This window comes from Chaetodon auriga, chromosome 2, assembly GCF_051107435.1.
Source record: "Chaetodon auriga isolate fChaAug3 chromosome 2, fChaAug3.hap1, whole genome shotgun sequence".
Taxonomy (NCBI): domain Eukaryota; kingdom Metazoa; phylum Chordata; class Actinopteri; order Chaetodontiformes; family Chaetodontidae; genus Chaetodon; species Chaetodon auriga.
The window spans coordinates 2,721,457-2,743,162 of NC_135075.1; the positions used below are offsets into that span (position 1 = coordinate 2,721,457).

Below are 21,706 nucleotides of genomic sequence, written 5' to 3' on the forward strand. Positions count from 1 at the left end.
CCAGTTACCACGGTAACATGGGTGGAGCAGCAGCTAATTTGCATTTAAAGCTACAGACACCAGAAACAGCACAGGGACTGAGACAGAGGGAAATAGAGGGGGGCGAGAATCTTTTCCTAAAAGCTATTTCCAGCATACAGCTTCAAAAACATGTTTTATGGAAATCATAGACCTATGTAACTTATTGAAAAATTCATAATATGTCACCTTTAAAGTAACTCTTCAGGGCGTCCCTATAGCTCAGTTGGTACCCTCAGTCACTCCTCTGCCACTGCAGACTGACATAGGGTGCACACCCTCTGCCACTGCAGAGGACTGACAGCAGGTTTAACTCCCACCTGCGGCTCATTTGCTGCGTGTCGTCCCCTCTCTCTCTGCCCCCTTTCCTATCGCACCTTCTGCTGTCTCTATCATAGAGGCTGAAAAGGACCAAAAATATAAAAAAAAATAATAATTTAAAGTAACTCTTCAAATACTTGAATACATGAATGAGGCGATCCTTAAAAAGGGCATTGTGAGCATCCATTGGCTGATCAGTCACTGTTTGAGACTCGTCTTACCATGGGATACAGTTCGTTTTAAGGTGTTGTTTTGCTCTGCTCAGGATCAGGTCAGCAAGGTTACGCCCTGCTGTTAAGTCTGCATGAGAAATGCATACTATCATGGTATGGCTCAATCTGTGTGTCATATTGGGATTATGGAAAGTACTGGCTTACTGATGAATGTTACAAGAGGGAAGGAAGGAGGGAAGAGTAAGCATAAAAATACACAGCATATGTATGTTTCCTTTGAGGCAATATTTGAATAAGCTATCAGTCATTGTCTAAAATGTGGAATTGCCTCAGAATTGAACTGTCAAATCAGTCTAGAAGTCCTTTTGACTATTTAACTTCTTTCATGTTGGCCCTGGGTGCTTGAGGCTTGTGTTCAGTTAGAAAACATTAGAAAATCTAAATCTTCAGCTGACAGTGTAAAATATGGGATTCTGTTAAAAGTAAAAAAGTACTAAAGCCAAATGATGACAAATTGAGAGGCTGTACTAATTGCTTGTACAAAGCATAAAACCAGGAAAGATTTCCTGGATTGCACCCGAGTACTGAATATCTGCTAACATCTCTAAGGAGATGTAACATTGCTCTCTTCAACTGTCTGTTTAAGTGAAGTGAGTTTTCATCATTCAGACATTGGAACCTTTCACATTAATGTTCATTACAGTTTCATTCAGATATGACAGCCACTGCTGGAACACAGCTGTGAGTTAGAAACGTTTAATAATATGAAAGAAGAATGTTTTCAATTCAATCATTTAACATTCATATCAATTGCTATGAGAATGAGCTATGATACTTTTATATGAGAAATATATCTCAGTGCTCTCAATTAGGCAAACAAAATGTGCTACTGTTAATCTGACAAGCTGTCCACTACGCTGTCAGAAAAGCACAGGCATATACACTGACCTACACATTAATACCAATGCAGCATGACCACACACACATACATTTGTGCTGTCACAAACATTAATACTGACATTAACCCTTTCTCCCTCCTGCAGCAGGGAACATGGTCAAACTCCCTGGTGATGACATAACATCAAATGGATTGGTAATCCCAGATTACACACTGCACAGCAGACCAACAAAGGATTGAGAAAGTGCTCATCAGGGCGAAAGCTGCTGTTCAACATGGCACACAGGCTTTCACATGAATACAGGGTAGCGGCAAATGCTTACAGTGCAGACACACACACACACACACACACTCCTGAAGAAATTTAGAAATTAAGAAAAACTGCAAAACCACAAGTATGCTTTAAAATTTTTCATGTGAAACTAAATATCCACACTTGTCCAAAATCTCATCACAGAGCAATGACACTGTGATTGAGAGTGTATTCAGACAGCTTCAAAACACACCACCTACTCACTACTGGCACAGGATCAGCTTGGTAAGTCATACTGTCAAAAGTTGAACTGCAGCCAACTTCTCTTCACTGGCCAACAGGCATTTAATGCCAAAAGATACTGTGCTTTTCCCATTCAGTGGTATTAAATTGAGGATGACTCATTATTCTGAAACCCTAATAGTCCAAAAAATGCCCAAAGTGACCTGCCAAATAACCCTCTGATTGGCTAGAGTTCATTACTTGGTTTGAATTAGATAGTGGGTTAGACGGTTAGGGTTAGAAAAAAAATGTCAAAGGCAGAGGGAGAGTAGGGGCGGGTCTTTGTGGAATACGGGTGGGGAAAAAATGCAGGCCATCAGAATAATGGGCTATCAGAACAATGGCATGGTGGTTAGCGTCTTGCACTGCTAATGTCAAAGACAAAGCATAGTGCTTTCGATTTAGGAAAATTTCACTAATCCAGTCCCAACAGGTCAGGGATTATTGAGTACTGATGAGTCTTCAGTACATCGAGGCACAGAGAGCTTGGAAATCTCGCCTCTGTGTCCATTAGTCTTCCCCTTTCTGGTCCCCTGACCACCCTGTCACAGGGAGTATACACAGCTGTGTCATGTCTTCTGTTGATCTAATGAAACTATGTCAAATCTGACAAAAAAAAATGACAATTAAAGAAAGCATGTTACATATTTGTGCGATAATGAAAAAAATAATAATAATAACAATAATAAAAGTTTTACTTACTTACCAAGCAGGGAGGGTCTTACAAAAGATGCTACACTAAATTGTATTGTGGGAAATGTAGGATCCAGTGTTTCTGGAGCTTGAGCCACGTTAGGTTCTAAAAGTCAGGATATCTCTATTTTTCTTTTTTTTTTTTTTTCACAATTCCCTTTTTTTGTGGAAGCTCAATACTAAATTGCTGGAAATGTAAATCATGTAACTATGACATTTCACAAATAGAGGTTATATTTATCTAGAGGTTTAGTTTTCCTTTGATCATTTGACCTATGCTTTTGTCCAAAGTGACATACAAATAAGGTCCAATCAAAGCCACAATAGATCAGACAGAAGCCTTCCTGAAAAACTGCCTAACCTATCAATGTACCTGAGAAAAGTTGCAGTTGGATGCAGAAAGACATGAGCAGGACATACAATTTTGTTTCTTTCTTTTAAGAAAGAGAGCAAGAGAGTAAGTTGGCGAGTAGGTACTCAATTCAGCTACTCAGGTCTCCAAGTGCTTTTTAAGACAGAGAGGGATTCTGCTGAGTAACTCCATTTAGATGACTCATTCCACCAGTGAGGGAGCACACAGGAGATGATATTTGTTTGAGATTTTCTGCCTCGCAGTGGTTATAAGGCTAGTCATCATTCATTGACTGTAGTGAACGAGATGGCTCATAAACCTGAATGGGGGACTTTAAGTAGGCGGCATCTGTGCTTGTGGCCACTCTATGGGCTAGTGTTAGTGACTTCAACTTATACAAGCAGCAACAGGGAGCCTTTGGAGGGTCGGAGAGTGACATTGTTTATGGTTGGTAGAAGACCAGATGAGATACCCGTGACCTGGAGCAGACAAATGAGGAGAAAATGGAATGATCATATGTTCCCCTCATTTAGGAGAACCATTTGCAGATGTTGCACTGTGCATGCTGGCTACCCTGTCAGAAGGGCTTCAAAACAGTCAAGCATGAGATGACAGTTCGTGTACAAGGCGTAGGGCATCATGCTTCCCCATCTGGGCTTTTAATGTGAAACATCTGGAACGTGTAAGTTTCATTAACTGTATCTTAACAGCACTCACAATACAGCTAAGGAGAAGTAAATGTAATTTATTAATGACTGAAAACAGTGTTTGTGTTCACAATAAAAACAACAGAGCAAAGAGTATGACATGACTAATGGAACTGGTGTTTCTGAAGTGCATGTCATGTTGCATTATTACCATTAAACTACTGCTGCACAGATAATCTTAATTTAAGTAGGAGCTTTGCTTTTTCTTTTGCTTTTCTTCTTTTAGAATTTGAAAAATGCACAGCAGTGTATCACTTACATTGTATTAACTTAAACTGTATGTTAGACAAATTAAAAACAGGGGACAGTGTGTACCATGCAAGAGCTGGGTAGCTTTTAAAATTTAGTTCTAATTTGGCTTTAAAGCTGCTGATAGAACTGCTACTCTTTATGTCATCCGAAAGAGACAGACTTCCTCTGAGTTGTGGCTGCATCAGTAAGTTCTATATTCTGTCATGACCAAATAGTGCTTCTTTATTGTGTTTTATATGAATGTATAGACTGATTTCAGAAACTTCCCTGTAAATGACTGCTGTCCCAAGTGGAACAAAGAGTCATGTTGTTATATCAGCAATTAACACATCATGTAGATGCTAATTAGGCTTTGTTCTCAACTCCAAAATGTTTGAGTACAATTTACTTAGTGTTTGTTTGGGCCTGAGTACAGCTGCTGTTTTTAATGGCAAGTAATACATGAATATGAATTGCATACATCTCACAGAATATGAACACAGGTGATGTAGTTATGCTGAACGTAATATTCTGGTCAAGTGGCAACCTCTGCGGCTAAAAGCTAAAGCCAGTGCAGAAGTGCCAAAAACTGCAAATCTTCAAATGGTCCACTGAGGCTGGCAAGAGCCCTATATTAAAATGGCTAGCTTTTCAGCAGTAAATAAAAAAAATTTTACATCCTGGTACAAAAAATGGTTTTGGTCTCAATGACCAATTTCTCCATTCATGACAACCGTACCGGGGTGAATTTTTATATAACTGACTTGTTTATATTATACTAAGTCTTAAGATTCTGCATAATTATGACCATGGCCACTTAGAGTGACAGCTAGCTGCTACGTTTCAGCAACCAGGCTTCATTCAGCCCACCTCAGCTCCATCCACACTCCATTTTTGGTTTAGCCAGGAGATTGGCAGAGTCAGGCACTGTCACTAAGCTACACAGCGTCTCTTCAGAAACCTGTGGGTTTGTTTTCTACCCATAGTCCATGTTTTACACAGTCTGCAGTTCTGGTATGCCAATCCTTCCAGTCTCTTTCTTCATACAACATCACTACAGATGGAAAGCTTGTGGAGAAAGTTCTGGTTTGCTGTCTAAAAAGCCATGGACTTGCCATGCTAATTACCCTACGGCCTTACATACGGTGCTGATGAGTATCATATTAGTCTCAATAGATTAGATTGGTGTGATGAGTCACCCCAGCCCAATTACACCGCACTCATTGCTTTCTATAAGTGGATGTGTCAATGGACATCTGTACACTGAAGCATGTGGATGACATTCATGTGTGTGTGTGTATAGCTGTGTGGGTGTGTGTTTGTACATGAACACAACAGGCCAACTGACACGGCTTTCATCATCATTAGCAGCCTACATGCTGTCTTCATGAATTATGCAGACACTATTGATCTGTTTCTACAACAGGCACACACACACACACACACACACACACACACACACACACACACACACACACACAATGTCCCTTTGATGACAAAATTCAAGAAGGTTTTCATTTTTAAATCCCTGGTTTATGTTGCCAGGCACACTGATACTGAAAGCACAGTGTTAGGGCAAAAGTCCATTCACATTGTAAGTTCAGGGGTGATAAATGTATTGTTTAAGGTGTGCTTTTATGACTTGCTCCCTGTCTATGCCCTTTTCCACATGACTAGACAGAGGGGAGAGCCAAGTTCTCTAATAATAATTTGCAAAAGCTCTTTTGTAAATTCAGAACCAAAATCAGTTTGTTTCATTTTAGTATGTGCTGCATACTGCAGTTCTTCCTTTCTCTATCAGGGAAGCAAAAGTATTTTTTCAATCTGACAAGGAGATTGTAATAAATTTCCTTTCTGCGTCCAGTCTATAGATAGATGGATGGATGAATGGACGGATGGATGGATGGATGCACAATAAAGTTAGCTGCAGCCAACAAAAGATCTGAAGAGTCATCCAGGACAATTCTCCTTCTCTCATAAACAACTGTTCAGTTGTAGATTCAGGTCTGTTATGCTAGGAGTGGCTAATGTAGCCTCAACCCTCTAGTCTCAAGCAGAGATGAGGAGCTGACTACAGAGGTCTGGTAAGATATCTACTATCCAACTCCACACTCCTATAGACATAACATCACTTGAGGCATGATCAGACTTCATGCAGGTTCCTCAAGGGCCACAAAAGGCTCTCAACAATTTTTTATCCATTGGCAGTAGTACTCCCCAACACCTATAAACAGACGTTGATTGTAAAGTCAGTGAAGTGCCCCTTTAAGGCCATGCTGGTTTGGAAAAATATCAAAAACAAAATGTGACATAAGTGAGGAAAGAAAAGGTGTTGAGCAGCAGAGCAAGAGAAGAAAGAGGAGTGGATTCATAAGAGCCCCTATTGTGATACAGAAAATAAGCAGACAGATGGTCTGATTGTTTTACTTTGCAGAATATCTCACCTGGGCATACTAATCCCGGTGGCCTGATTAGGAGAGAACAGCAACGTAAATAAAATAAAAAAAAAAAAGGAGAAGAAGAAAGCATTATACTACAGATATTTACTGCAATTCAGAACTGGTATTATTCCTCTGCCTAGTGGAAAAGAAAACAGGTAGTGTGATATGCGAGATGACGTGATCTCAATTGCAATGAGTCATTTGGCAGCTCAGAAAAGTCCAATTTTATTCTGTCATGTATAATGCTATTAAAACCCTGGACTGATGTGGAAATTAAGTATAGACAAAAAAAATCTTACAAATCTAAATGTAATTTTGGATTTTTTTTATTATTCATTATCAGTTTGTTCATATATATATGATGACACATTACTAAAACCTTTATCTACAGCAGCATCATCATCATGTTCCCAGGTCTTATAATTGTTCTGGCAAATACAGTCAGCAGTGATGAAGGTAGTTAATTATACAGTAAATTAGTGGCCTCATGGGGGCAGTTTACAGTGAAACGTGTCCCATGGGTTCACTATCCATTCATCTATCAAAGATTATTGACAACAGACAGCACTTCCTATAATTTGAAACTTTCATGACTTTAACAAAGTGAAACTTGCCTGATTACAATTTCTCTAACTACTTGTAGATTGCAAGGAACAAGCAGCAAACCCAAAATATTATCATCTCATAAAGCTGATTTAGCAAACATCCAGCAGACAACATTAGCATTTATTTGAAGTCTTGTTTCTTGACAATTACAACTTACTGTCCTTGTAGGTCTAGATTGGTCTCCAACAACTGTTGAGAAAACTGTTTTGTTTTGTTTTGTTTTGTTTTGTTTTGTTTTGTTTTGTTTTTTGTTTTTTGTTTTTTTTTAGGATGCTAAATGGTCCACTATGTTCACCAGCTCAGTACAAATTGGACCTGTCTGCTGTTTGATGCTACACAGTGTACAGTGGCTATAGCAGAGCTGTTTCACTGGAAACATAACTTCTGGGAAACAGCTGGAAACAAGACTAATAAGATCAGAACCAAAACATTTAATGCTGTGCACCCTAAAACCAAAACAATGAACTGAAAGGCACTAAAAAGATACTTAGATCAAAGATCATTTTCTGTCAGTTCATCACATAGATATATGACGGAAACTGTTATTTTCCAGCACTGAAGTTTTTAGTCTGTGATTTTGAGTGGGGTTTTCTAAAACAAAACCTGGAAGTTCTGGGTTCACTTCAGCTCTCTATATGTGGTAAAAGCAGTGATTTTGTCAAGAATCCTGTGAAAAGACAGTTTGCCAGAGTGCCGATTGGTGAGTAGGTGGGATTGGTAAAGAGAGTTCTGTTTATAAAATAGCAGTAAAAATAACAATGAGATTTTGGACAGAAAACAATTCATATTGATGGAATTGCCACAATTAGTTAATGGGCTTGTGAAGGCAAAGTTAATCTGTACCGAGTTTTAGGAACTTTTGACCAATTGCAAGCCACTGCTGACTGATAAGTGAATAGAGAGCTTGAGAGTCCAAAATGAGGAAAGCTACAAACTGTGAGTCACACATCCGATTCCATCCTGCTTTGCCAGAGTTGAAACCATGTCCCAAACAGGATTCAGAATGGTAACTAATGTAACTAATGGCAATGAAAACCCAAGTCGTCAATATGTTATCAAGTTTCTGACACCTCCTAATTCATTTGGTGTCACTGGGCACAACCTTCTCTGTACCATGTTAACCAAAATCGAAGGTAATGATGGGGATCTGTGGCTTTAAAGTGTGTAAGATTTGTTCAAACTTGTGGCCTAATTGCAGTGAAAATTAGCTCTGCACCTCAAATGATATAGGATATGATCATATGATTTACCTTCACATCTGTGTTTCACACAACAGGATAAACAAAGCCTGACTTTCACACACTGACCAAATCCAATGGATTATTTTGGGGTATGATTTAAAAATTGCATAACTTGGTTCATTGTAGCCTCAGAAAGTTCTTATAGATCCTGTTGAAAGACAGAACATACGGTCCGATCTGGGTCTCCATGCTGCATAGCTGTTTAAGCCTCCTGACTTTGTCTTCAAAATGCTATCAAAGCCCTCAAAAACTTCCACTGCAGTCTCAGTAATTCCTTATTGAGAAGAGGGACACAACAGTGGCAAAAAATATAATAAAATAAAATTACAAAACAAGGAACTTTTGCCTTGAAAAAATGTGTATGGCTAACACAAACGATGTTTGATATGCTTGATCAAATAAATTGCTTTTTTTTGGGGGGGGGGGGGGGTAAATTTTAGATTTAAGATTTGGGTCTTGTCTTGGCAGTCAAACATTTTGAAGGATATGTGTCTCACTCTGGTCAAGAGATTGTGGGGTATATGGACCACATTCCAGGGTTTCTTAACCAGGGCTGGCTGACTGGACTGACAGAGCAGTTCCCAAGGGAAGTAGAGAGAGATCACCTGGCCAAAGTGAGCTGGTTGAGGGAAGCAAGACAAGGACCAGGTTGTCAGTAGCACGTTGTTACTGGTATTCTCTGGTGAGGCCTGTTTTTTGTTTTGTTTTTTTAGCTTGTTTGTTTACATTTGTTGCCATCAAACTGGCACCATTACAAGTATGCTGAATTAGTTAGTGGCACTTTCCCATGAATGTATAGATTAACAGATTACTTTGAGACTGAAGAAAACATAAAAACCTGATGATTCTCAGGCAAGTTCTGGAATGTCTATTTTCTATGATTTCTTCACGATGGATATCAGAAATCATGATAATCTTTGAGAAGTTTAATTCACACTTAATGATATCAACATGTGTTTCATGTCTCAAATTGACCTCACACAGTATCTTTTCAACTTTCATGCGGCCCCCTCGGAAGGCTTTCTTTTGGCTTTGTCCTGCGGTTATCCTGCAATTTCACCATGGTCAAAATGAAGTTAGTGAAAATTTTGAATATTAATCCTATCCAAAAAGGTCTTAAGACAGCAGTACAAATCATGCATACAGTCTTTCTTTCCATCTTAAGTGTGGTTTTTCTAGACAGTTCTGTAAGACAGTTGAATTCAGTTTCAATCAATGATCATCAATGTTACAGCAGAAATACAGTCAATGGAAACTGAATGGTTTAAACAGAGGAACCTGTAAACTATAACTATGTGCTGTACTGATGTACAGATCTAGACTCTGATCAATTCCCATCATATCAAAGGACGTAAGAATGACCACTGAATATCAATATGGACTGTTTCATGGAATGTGTCATATTTCAGTAAGATCATCCTCTGGACAGCATTTAAAAGCTGTTTAGCTCTCAGCAGATACAGATATAGATACAAGGATTTGGGGCAAAGCTCTTACAATGGTTGAAAATGGATTGTATCAAGAAACAGGATTAGAAATATTTGAGGCCCCAAGGCTTTGTGCCTGACGTTTCTGACTCTTCTCCTGTCCAGCCCCTGATTTTTCAGCCCCCAAGTCAGTTACCATGCACTTCATGTCATGGATCTATAGCATATATACTATTGTTCTGTTTAAATGTATGTGGAACCTGTTTCTGCCTGCCTATTTTGTGTGGCTGACCTTTTTGCCTGTTTACTGGACTTTGGATTCCTGTCTGCTCCTTATTTGATTTGTTTGCTGGTATTACGCTGCTTTCTGGCTTTAACCTTTGCCTGCCTGACATACTCCATAAGCCTATGTGCCTCAGTTCATTGTATTAAATCACTGGACCAGATCTGTCTCAGTTGTTTGCATTTGGGTCTTTCTCTGTCCTGTTACCCTGCTTGCACAAGCTGTGACATCTGGAGTCTGCAGAGGGAACCAAAAAATACGTGTTTGGTATTATATTATACACCTTTATTGATTTTTAAAAAATATTTAACTCTATACTTGTATCATGAACATGATAAATGATGTTTGATGTAAAACAATGATTAAGAATAAACATAAAGAATAAAATCAAACTAACACTCAAATTAATTCAACTAGTGATTGGACCATTTTATCAATGTCCTCCTCCCTCTCACCTAAAATATTATTAATTTCTGGCTGAAATGCCACATTCCTGATGGCATAGTTTCAGGTTCCTTACCTCGTTTTATTTATGGTGTGTATGTTGTTTGCCACACTCTTATACTCGTATATACAGTTGACAGAATGACATTCACAACTGATGACCTGTACATTCATGACACTTGATCTGGGGGTTGGAAATCAGAGCTAGGAAGAGAAAGTATTGGATATTCATCAGGTGGCCACCATTGGTGGAACATAACTAAGACCAGTTACTTAAGTGTCCTTAAGTAAAGTTGCGAGCTACTTATATTTCCATTTTATGCCACTTTATACTTAAACATGTCATGATCATTGAAGCTGGAGAGGCACATACCACTCCAGATTTTTAGTATCTAGATTTTTTAGATTTTTGTGGAATTTTATTATCCTTGTTTTTTATAATATGCAGTTTTGATCACTTATGAGTCAAATGTATTCCAATTATGGCAGATCATACCTCAAAAAGTCACACACCCGCTTTCCCCATGTATTGGATTCTTCAAAATGTTGCAGGATGAAATCGGTTTACAGGTAACAGCAAGTCGAGCATCAATCCATTTTCAAATGTGTGAAAATGAAATGCAATTAGTTAGACTTATTTGCATTTCAGAAATATAGGCATAGTTTGCTTTGCAAGACAGTTGGCCAGTACCAGCTAAAGTTAGTAGCTTTCCCTCAGTCGAGGTGTTTAGCCCTCTGGCTCACTACCTCACATCTATCACTTGTAAAAGATGATCATTGCTGTCAAGGCAGAGAGGACCAAGGAAGTGAACTACCAGAGTCTTGCACTCTTTTTTTTTTTTTACATTTCTGCAAATAGATCCTCGGAAATCCTACACGCTGGACCTTTAAAAACTCTGTACTCTGCGAAAATACTGAGATCTACCTGGCAGCGATAGGCTTAATCAGTGTTGTCTGAACTCATCTGGCAAGGGCTTGAGTGTAACGGATGTTCAGTTATATGTTAAAGTCCCACACTCCGGCTTTAAAACTTTGGTTACTAGTTGCTTTGCAGATTCTGCGTATTTTTACCCATAAATAAATTATTATGTATAATCATGGATTAGGTTACCTGGCAATACATAAAGTAGTTTAAATTAACTCCACTTTTAAACAGCTGCAGTGATGGTTACATTAAAATGTGACTAATTATAATTCAGTGATATTATACAAAATATTCTGACAATCTCCATTCTGCAGGAGTTCTTTTATTTTACACTAATACTTTTGTACTTTTACTTAAGATTTTGAATGCAGGACTTGTAGCTACTTGTAACATAGTATTCCTACCCTATGGTATTGCTACTTTTATGTCAGTACACAATGTCAGGATGTCTTCCACCACTGGTGGCCACAAAGACAACTCACAACTCATGCTGTTCTGAGTCCCCTAGATACATGTGTATACAGGAAATAGTTTGTGAATGTGTTCACCAGAACAACTTTATGTGGTGATAATATGTGTGTTGTGTTTATTGTTGTTTGGTTAAGTTTAACTTGACACAAATAATATTTCTGTCTACAACAACATTTTGAAGACCTAAAACTGCAAATTTTGAGGTTTGAACATTAAAGAAACCTTTCACACAAGGAACAGCCATGGCTTTATCTCTTTTCAGCCCACAGCATCTCAAGCCCAGTGCAGTACCACCCACTTCCCAGCTGACTGGCAAATGTGTTTGAGAGGGCGTATAAGCTCCAGAGTGTAATCTAAACGCAGAATGTCAAATTAGACTTTCATTCTCTGTGTACCTCTACATATCCACTGGTAACACACGGACTGATTGCGACAATTTGTCTGAACCGTGATGCTGACATGTTTTTAAATGGCTTCAATTTAACAGCCTTTTAAGTATTCTCTGCACTCATAGTATTTGTTTGACATGATGACAAAATGTTTTTCTCCTTTCATCCTCTCTTGCCTTCTAAAATCAGGATTAGTTGGTTGTGTCTTTTGTTAGTGATGAATGCATGGAAAGCTACTGATTTGCAATATTTGCAGAATCAGTTCTATATGAATTAGTGAAGGTATTTGCACCTCAGCTTTGCTAACATTTCTCTTGAGAGAGTGAGTTCAGCGTGACAGTAAAATGTTTAATTATGATGAAAACAAATCACAGTGGAATGGGACATTGTGTTTAGATTGCACAGTTGGGGTTGGGCTTAATGATAATAACAAAAGAGACAGCTTTTATAATCGGGAACTCAAATATTATTATCATTGTTATTACTGAAATTGAAACAATAATTTACTGATGTAACACATTTAAGTTGCAGTGTGTAGACCACAGCTTTGAATGCCCTCCTTCTACTTTAATGAATGTAGGCTACAGAGGCATTTATGTGGACACAAACCATTACCTTATTGACTTTAAAACTTACGATGCCAGTGACTGTGTATGTATTGTTTTTCATCTTGGCTGCAAAGTTGGTGTTTCAATGAACAGAAGGTGCTAAAATCATTTTTAACAAAATATGACATGTTTCTGTTTTGTTGTGTTGTTTTATTTCTGTCAGTTTAGATGCAGCAGCCTTACTTCAGGAACTACCAGAATGTACAGTAATTAAATTGTGTGAAATGCGGTTGATAAAAATAGCACATGATGGACAGAGGAAATAAGCTAATTGAACATACATATATGTCGCATTACTTGTGAAGAAGCAATGTAATGCCATGATGTTCCAGAAATAAAGAGGAGTTAGAGTATGCTAAGGCTGACATTATTGCAAGCACACATGCACACGCACAAATGCACACACACACGCACGCACGCACACACACACACACACACACACACACACACACACACTAATGATAACTGTCAAATAAATGTAATGGAGTAATAAGTACAATATTTCCCTATGAAATGGAACAGAAGTATTTAAGTACAGTACTTGAGTAAATATTACATTGCTACAAATATCATAGTAAGCCAGACCTGTCAACCCCTTCACTTTTCTCCACTTTGTTTTCACTTATTTAAAGCTGCAGTGTGTAAATTGTATAAAAGTAATTTTTTGTCATATTTACTAAAACAGTCTCTATGCCCAAACAGCAGCACATGAAACATGTTATCTGTGAAAAAAAACGGCTCCATTGGTCCCACCTACTGCTCCTACTGCGATTTGCAAGAATCCACCACGCCCGACACAAAACAACCAATCAGAGCCAGAGGAGCCTCTGACATCCTTCAATCACTACTCACACACGCTGGGAACCGCCCCCTCCCTCCACTCATGCTGCTGGCTGCCACTCAGTCAAACAGCTCTGTGAGCGGTGTCAGGAGGCTAGTGAAAGCTATGGCGGAGCAACAGTCACCCACAAAGGAGAAACTGCCCATACCGCCGCTGCCAACAACAACATATGGCTAAGACAACAAATAACCATAAAGCTAATATGGTCATTGTTACAGTAACACGCCGCAGCGCGTACGGTATGTTAGCGACTGTGATGTAGCGGCTGGGCAGAGTTAGCATGTTTCTGATGCTAAGGCTAACCTTACTGGTTGTCACAGCAGCGCAGATGCCACATGGAGGAGGGGTTTGGAGGCAGGGCATGAGTGCAGCGGAGAGGGAGGGGGAGTGACGTGGAACTTGTGTTGGTTCACATTTTCAGGCTAAGTCTGCTCTCTTCTCCATCTTACCTACTGCAGCTTTAATGGGGGGATGTTCACAGCATTTCATTTTCAACAGGTATCTGATTCTGACCACCTATCTGTAGGTATTTAATGTAGGAATAAATTAACTCGGTCCTTGTTGCTCTGACACTTTAAATCAAGTGGCTGCCTTGTGGTGATTTTAGGATTCACTGTGTGTAGTCTTGTCTAAATGTAAGGGGTATGTGGACAGTCGTAAGGGTGGTTGGATGGCCCAGGAAGAGGTACCAGAACATTTCCTGTATTTTTAAATCCCAATGTTAACAGGTATATAGTAAGCACAGTCAGTTCATGTGCTATTCATGCGCTATGAAAGCCCCTCAGTTCCCATGAAACCAAAGTGTCTTTCATCATGCGCTCCTCAGAGTGCAGGAGAATCTCATGGGGACAGTGAAGTAACATGATGACACCAAAATAACATGTTGACACTGACAGAAAATAACAAGACCTTTAGTGAGCACTGCAGGGGTGATCTGCTCCTACTAGTGTAGTGCCCTTTGTGTGAAATATGGAGTTGACATGACAATACAGTATATCGTGTACTGTACATCTGAGGTATTCATTTTCAACTGTCTAGTCACATCCTGCTGTTAATACAGACATGTCAGAGCTAACACTTCAATTTACTCATGGACTTGCCTCCTCTGTCAAGCCATTGCATTTATGATGAACATCTCAGACTTTTGGAAATTCTGTTCATTAAAGCTGCAGTATGTAACTTGCATAAAAGTAATATTTTGTCATATTTGCTAAAATTGTCTCTATGCCCAGACAGCAGTACATGAAACATGTAATCTGTGAAAAAAAACGGCTCCATTGGTCCCACCTACTGCTCCTACTGCGATTTGCAAGAATCCACCACGCCCAACACAAAACAACCAATCAGAGCCAGAGGAGCATCTGATATCTGTCAATCACTATTCACACGCGCTGGGAACCGCCCCCTCTCTCCACTCATGCTGCTGGCTGCCACTCAGTCAAACAGCTCTGTGAGCAGTGTCAGGAGGCTAGTGAAAGCTATGGCGGAGCAACAGTCACCCACAAAGGAGAAACTGTCCATACCGCCGCTGCCAACAACAGCATATACAGCTAAGACAACAAATAACCATAAAGCTAATATGGTGATTGTTACAGTAACACTCCACAGCGCGTACGGTATGTTAGCAACTGTGATGTAGCGGCTGGGCAGAGTTAGCTTGTTTGAAAATGCTTGTTGTTGAAAATGTGGATTAATGTGTGTTTCAGTTCTCTACTGTTATGCAAATATTAGGAGTTGGATGCATCAATATAACAGCTGGCTGAAATTCTGCAGTCAGTGACATTCAATAATCACAAAAGAAGATGAACACTAAGATGACGCAATTAAAAAATATTCCTGTCACAGCCCAAAGGATGTAACACCATGTAGAAAACATGATGGAAATATGGCATTAACATTAAAGTGTTAATTTAACGAAGGTTACTAGTTTTTGTCTCTCCACAGGAGCGGGAGCTTGAATGATATTTAAGTTATAAATTTCATGTCCATCATGATTTATTCGCCATTTTCATCAATAAACCAACAGGTTTTTTTTTTCTTTTTTTATTTCCACAGTTCCCACTCATTTTTTAAGCATAAATTAAACATAGGCACAAAAACAGGAGCATGGAAATGCTCTTAATCACTGTTCTTGTGGTGTCCCTATGCCATAGCTCTGACATGCAGTACAGTACAGTCAGGTACAGCATAGCTTTCTGCATTGCTACAGTGACACCACACCTCACTCACTGGCTGAGTTTTCTGTGGTGTGCTGTGATATACATGCAAGTAGAGTGTCCATTAACTTTCTATTGTATAGTGTTATGCTTTTGCAAGCACAATTTGATTACATGCTGATAGAAATAAAGGATTGTTATGCAAACAAGTGCTCTGGTTAGAATGATATTTAGAGTACAATCAGTTAGTATATCCATATACCATGGTAATCAAGCAACTGACTGACCATCATTACCATCGTCAAGTTCCACTGCTACCAGGACACCAACAGGTAACTAACAGTAGGGACAGTAGTTAGCGATGAAGATTCATTTTTTAAAGATTGCTCTTATACTGAAACAGACATTTACTTACTTGCCAAGAGTTAGAGAATAAGATCATACCACTCTCATGTCTGTTTGTTGGGGCTGGAGCCAGAAATCAGTGAGTTTATCTTAGCTTAGCTTAGCTTTGCTCATTTCAGCTTAGCACAAAGCCTGGATACGACGGGATACAGCTAATCGGACTCTGTCAAAAGTTCAAAATTACACCTACCAACACCTTCAAAGTAACCAGTTAAGACACTGTATCTCATTTCTTACATTCAAACACAAACACAAATATCAGAATGACAAGTGAATGATTTACAGAGAGTTATGCGCTGGAAGTATTTCTTGGCAAACAGCAATCAGGCATAGTGATTTCCTGGAGTCTTATCGGGTTGCCTGGCAACCTCACAATGATGTCAGGATTTCAGGCAGTCACTATGATAAAGCCATTGGCTGTAGCCAAAACGGCCTACTGTAATAGTAGTACATAGTGATTTGGCCAAACGTATACAGTATGCAAACAAAACCAAAATGTGCAGTGTTCCAAAAATATTGGAATGCTGTCGAATCAAATATGTATCAGACCAGTCTGCCTCAACTCACCAGAAGTTGTAGAAGTATTTGTGTAAGATAAAGTTGAACAGAAGTTGGAAACAATTTTCCCTGTAGAAGGTAAATCTGGATCTGAAGAGCTAGAAGTTTTTATAATTCTCTTTTGCCGTCATCAGTAAATTCACTTCTGAGATTTTTTGATGTAAGAAATCAACCTATGTGGATTTCAAAGATTGGCAGTTTTACTAAAATTGATGGTGAATCGAAAAAGTGTCCAAACATTTTTGGAGTTGAGAAGCTCCAAAAGGGCCTACAGGGGTAGGGGGCAACCTTCCAGTCACACTCACAAGCCCCGCTTACCCAACAGTCACACAGACCACTGCAGCCAACACAGCAGACTTCAGCAACAACAGCAGAGGAAAGCCAGGCCCACCACTGAAAGACAGCTTTCATTTTTGTACCGCTGGTATTCTGTCATTACATGAAATTTTTGACCAATTTTATTAAAATTATGCAGCTATTGCCAAGAGGGAAATATTCACAATATGACCAAACAAGCATGGGCATTAAGATGAACAAAAAAATTATCAATCAACAAGTTTTATGAAAAGACAACCACTTTGATTGAAGAAAGATAACAAGGATAACGTTATGCTTCCAAAGCAACAGGAATACCAAGAGGATGAGCTCCAACTCTCATTACATATGCAGTGAAGTAGTGCGACAAAATGCAGGTTAATCTTTTTCCTTTCAGTCATCAGATAGGTGTCATCATCATCATCATCTCTCAAGAAAATGTTCATCTTTCAGAAATTTGGGAAAATTAACAGTTCTCTTTTTGGTGGTTTGCCATTAGCTGTGTTGTTGTTTACTAAGCCTGGCTTAGAATAATGCAGGATAAATAATTTCAACAGTTTCATGTGACATACTACTATGAAAAACAGTATGCAGTATGTAGTACAGTACATACTGTATGCAGGGTGCATCGAGTACATACTGCATACGTTGATAGTAGGTATTAGGTGAGTTCCAAATATAGCCAAACATACAGCATGGTGAGTCAGCCTTGCTTCCAATTTGTTCCATTAACCAAGTGCAACAAACGCAATCAATTATTACTTTTTCTTCTTTTTTTTTTCTTTTTTTACATTTTTGCCTTCAATTGTTAGCAGTTAGTACAGAGACAGACATGAAGCAAAAGCATAGATGGAAGAATGACATGCAACAAATGTCTCCAGCCAGAACTGAACCAGGCTTCACAGTTCAGTGGTCTGTAACCATGTGGCTGTCAGGATACACCGATGATTACTCTTTATATTATGACCATGAAGACACTAATATGTATCATCAGTGACATTGTGCACAATGAAAAAGTTTATGGGCTCTGTGAGCAGGTTTCATTTCAATCAACGGCCTTGGATGAAGATCAGGAATGATGAATGATAGCATGAGACACTGTGGTCACTTCAAACTATGCATACTGATTTATTAATTGGTTTCAAAATGTGGTTGTAAAATTAGTCTGATGTCACAGCTCCTTCATTACATAAAAAAAACAGAAAAGTCTCCAATTGACAAATTAGAACCTTTGTCAGCATACTGTTGATTTTAACACTATGGCATTGTATAATGCATGCTTTCACAAACAGAAGTTGCTACTTGCTATCTTTAAGGCACTGTCACTGTGTGCCAAATGATCCATTTGCATGAATTACAATAATGTGATTACTGTAAAACTACATGCTAGCCATCATAAACTCTATGGTGACTGTGTATTTGTCCACATGTTTTGATGTTTCGCTATTCTCTTTGAGCCAAAAAGGTGAGTGATGGATTTAATTTAATGTTACATAAGAAATATTTAGAAAGATCTAAAGTTTCAGTGTACAGTACTTTTTCTTGTTTTTCACGTGTTTAAATTTTTACAAATACTTTCAGTGCTGAGCTCTGAAAAATTGATGTAATTATTAATTAAACTTCATAGTTTAATAGCAGAATCAATACAAAGTTGTTTGAGTTCACTCAAACTGTGGATTTAATTATTTCTGACAGAATGACACAAAGGTACAAGCACTGATTTTCCTTTTATTCAATAAATGACTGCCATGGTCTTGAGTCTTTGTCATGGGAATGTGTGCACATGGTCAATGCCAATTAATCAACTTCCTCAAGTAGAGTATGTGTTAACAGATTTTCTCTTAATCTGTTACCCTGATAAAAGAAACTTGGTTTCATGTTGTAAATCACATTAGTTGGATAGATCCCTGGGTGTAGACACTGATGGAGGACTGCAGCTGCTGCTGCTGGCATGCTGTTTTCACGATGAAACTGTTGCATAGGCTCAGAGCCATACTGTCACTAAATGCCTGTAGTTCCAGTGCAGGTAAGTCCCCCTATTCAGAAAAAGTGTGAACATATCTTCAGCTCTTTTTCATTTTTCTGTTTCATTCACATTCCTTTTGTACAGCCAAGTTCAACATATGACTTCTGAGAATTATCTATCTGTCGTTATCAATGAATCATTCATATGGCGATAACAGGAATGGGCATCTTAAAATATGTTTTATGGTGTTTTACAACCAAGCCAATACAACCGTCTCATATACCTCAGGTTGTTGTCTGTATAATGAGACTTCATTCATAAGGATCACATCAAAGCAAAGACACTCTATAAAGAAACATTCCTCCCAGATAGAAGATGTGATTCAGTGGCACTGATGAGTGGTGTGAAGAGACAATTTCTCCTGTGCAATAGATTGTTTTAATAAGAGCTCAGCTTGAGACGAGCAACGAGCGACGAAGGAGGGGACACTGATGCTTCTGCACCTACAGGCAATTCACATATGCAGGAGTACAATGGGTGGGAACAGCATGGATACATATGCCACCCCCACCCCACCACCCCCCACCCCCGGCATCTTTTAGCCTTTCCTAGTGCTGCCAACCCCGTCTGTCTTTAGTTTGGATGAACACATTTCATTGTTTCGGCAACCATTCTTACTCAGTTTAGCTTTGACTTAATCATTCCAGAATGTGGGTGGCAGGAGAAAAGAAAGTATTTTCGATCAAAAAGATACAGTGTGACTGCCGTCTCAGACTGCGCTTCATCCATCATGGTCGATCAACTACCTTTTCTGATCAAAGTAGGCTAACAAGGTTTGGATCCCCTTGTGATGTGCACTGAATTTAATATTTGAAGAAGACTGTCTCAGACTGCAAGGCTGAGGAAACGGAGTTACATGTTTGCTGTCTTCAATATTCGACTATGAAGCGGGAGCAACATTGTGCGACTACGGAAGCAACAGTTGGTGTCATGACTCTCAGTGATTTCTTCTAGAAGTGACTGTTGTCTTTAAAACACAGCTTTGAAGTTCTATCTGGTTTTTGGCTCATTTTTCCCTCTAGTCTTACCTTCTGCTGCCTCCTGGCCATGTCAGTAGGTTGCTTTGCGTTGAACGGATAAGCGATGCAGCGCATCACAAACACATACAGCTGGAGTCTCTTTTTCTTCTCCTCCTCCTCTCTCTGCATTTTCTCCAGGTCCTCTTTCTCCTTGTCGCTGCCCACCGACGGGCTGGGGCTGGAGGGTCGGCCACCGCCGCACCCGCGGCCGCGGGGCTGGAGCCCTCCGCCGCCGTGGCCGTCGGCGGCTCGGCCCGGGGACAGCCGGGCTCCACCGAGGCTCTTCGGGGCCGCCACCTCTTTGTGCTCCACCTCCAGTATCTCATCCCCTTCCTCCTCGCTGGAAGACGGGTCCAACATGCTACGCAAAGGTAAAACTGAAAAAGTAGGGGAAAAGATGCGATCAGCTTCAGTGTCAGGCACAACGATCCAGGGAAGCAGCTGTGGAAGCCTAACCCTGACTGATGAGCGGCTCACACTGTTGCTTTCCAAGAAAAAAAATAAAAAAATAAAAAATAAAAAAATTTAAAAAACGGTGTCAGACGAGTCAGTCTCAAGAAGAAAAATGAAGGTGTTGAAGAGTCCAGTTCGTTGCGTGATTTCGAAGCCTTTCAAGTCTGCCAGTCAGTAGAACACAGGAGGGATTTGTCATGAGAGCACATCTAAAGGGGGAGGGGTCGCTGGGAGGGAAAACAGGAGGAAACGTTTATCTGCTGCCTGCAGGAGGAAGAGGCTGGGCTCGGAGCTGACCGCGGTGCTGAAACCTGATCCCTGACTGCTCTGGGATCAGTTTGATTAGGCTGAGAACACAATAGATCAACGGCCACCTGATGATCCAGCGTAGTCAAAGGAAGACAGGACACAGCATCAGATCGGAATCAAAGCGGGTTCGCTTTCACAATAAAAGCTTCACTACTCATTTATAATAAAGAATAATTTGAATGATGAGCAAATTGGCTCTTTACTTTATTAAAACCTATCTAAACCAACCCACCCAATCTGTTTGCATACTTATAGCCTACATACTACGCCATACAGTTTGTAAGTCTAATAGGGATATTGGGATATACACCTTGCCTTCATTTTTGCCCAGACATATGAAAAAAAGGCCTCCAAAAATTCATGTTATGATGTTTCAATAGACATCAGGTATGAGTCCTAAATCAAGTCCTACCATCAATTATGGCTGGACAGTGGCTAATATTAAAATAAGCGATCACTGCCCCAACTACCAGGTGGTGACACTAATCACTTATACTAGAAGTGATTAGTGTCACCACCTGGTGCAAGGGGGAAACCTTTTTAAACTGAAAGCTTGGAGACTGGAACCAACCAGATACAAAAAGGTTACCACATAACACTGGAAAACCAAGCATAAAAATTACTGTGTTTACTAACACAAAAAAATAGTAACACAGATGACCAACACAAAAGTGGAGTGCAACAGCTACAAACCAAAAGGGTCAGAGCAAGTAGAGCAGCTTCAGAGCTGCTGCCATACACCAAGACAAATGAACTGCCACTACCAGTGCAAAATGGACACCATGTGGTCTTCAAACACATACACAAGTGTCTGTGATGGATGTAGGAAATCAGCAACACAAACTGGCATGATGAACTGAA

The 21,706-nt window shown here is 39.5% G+C and overlaps 1 protein-coding gene across 3 annotated transcripts in view; it reads right to left on the reverse strand.

Moving 5' to 3' along the window:
* cadpsa (Ca2+-dependent activator protein for secretion a) overlaps nucleotides 1-20,732 on the reverse strand; it is a 196,222-nt gene extending 175,490 nt beyond the window's left edge. For all 3 annotated transcript variants that reach the window (XM_076749685.1, XM_076749676.1, XM_076749669.1), the window contains exon 1: nucleotides 20,093-20,732. In XM_076749685.1, coding sequence (XP_076605800.1) covers nucleotides 20,093-20,443 — 351 coding nt within the window. In that variant the 5' untranslated portion in view covers nucleotides 20,444-20,732. The remainder of the gene's footprint in view (nucleotides 1-20,092) is intronic.
* Between the last annotated feature and the right edge of the window lie 974 nt (nucleotides 20,733-21,706).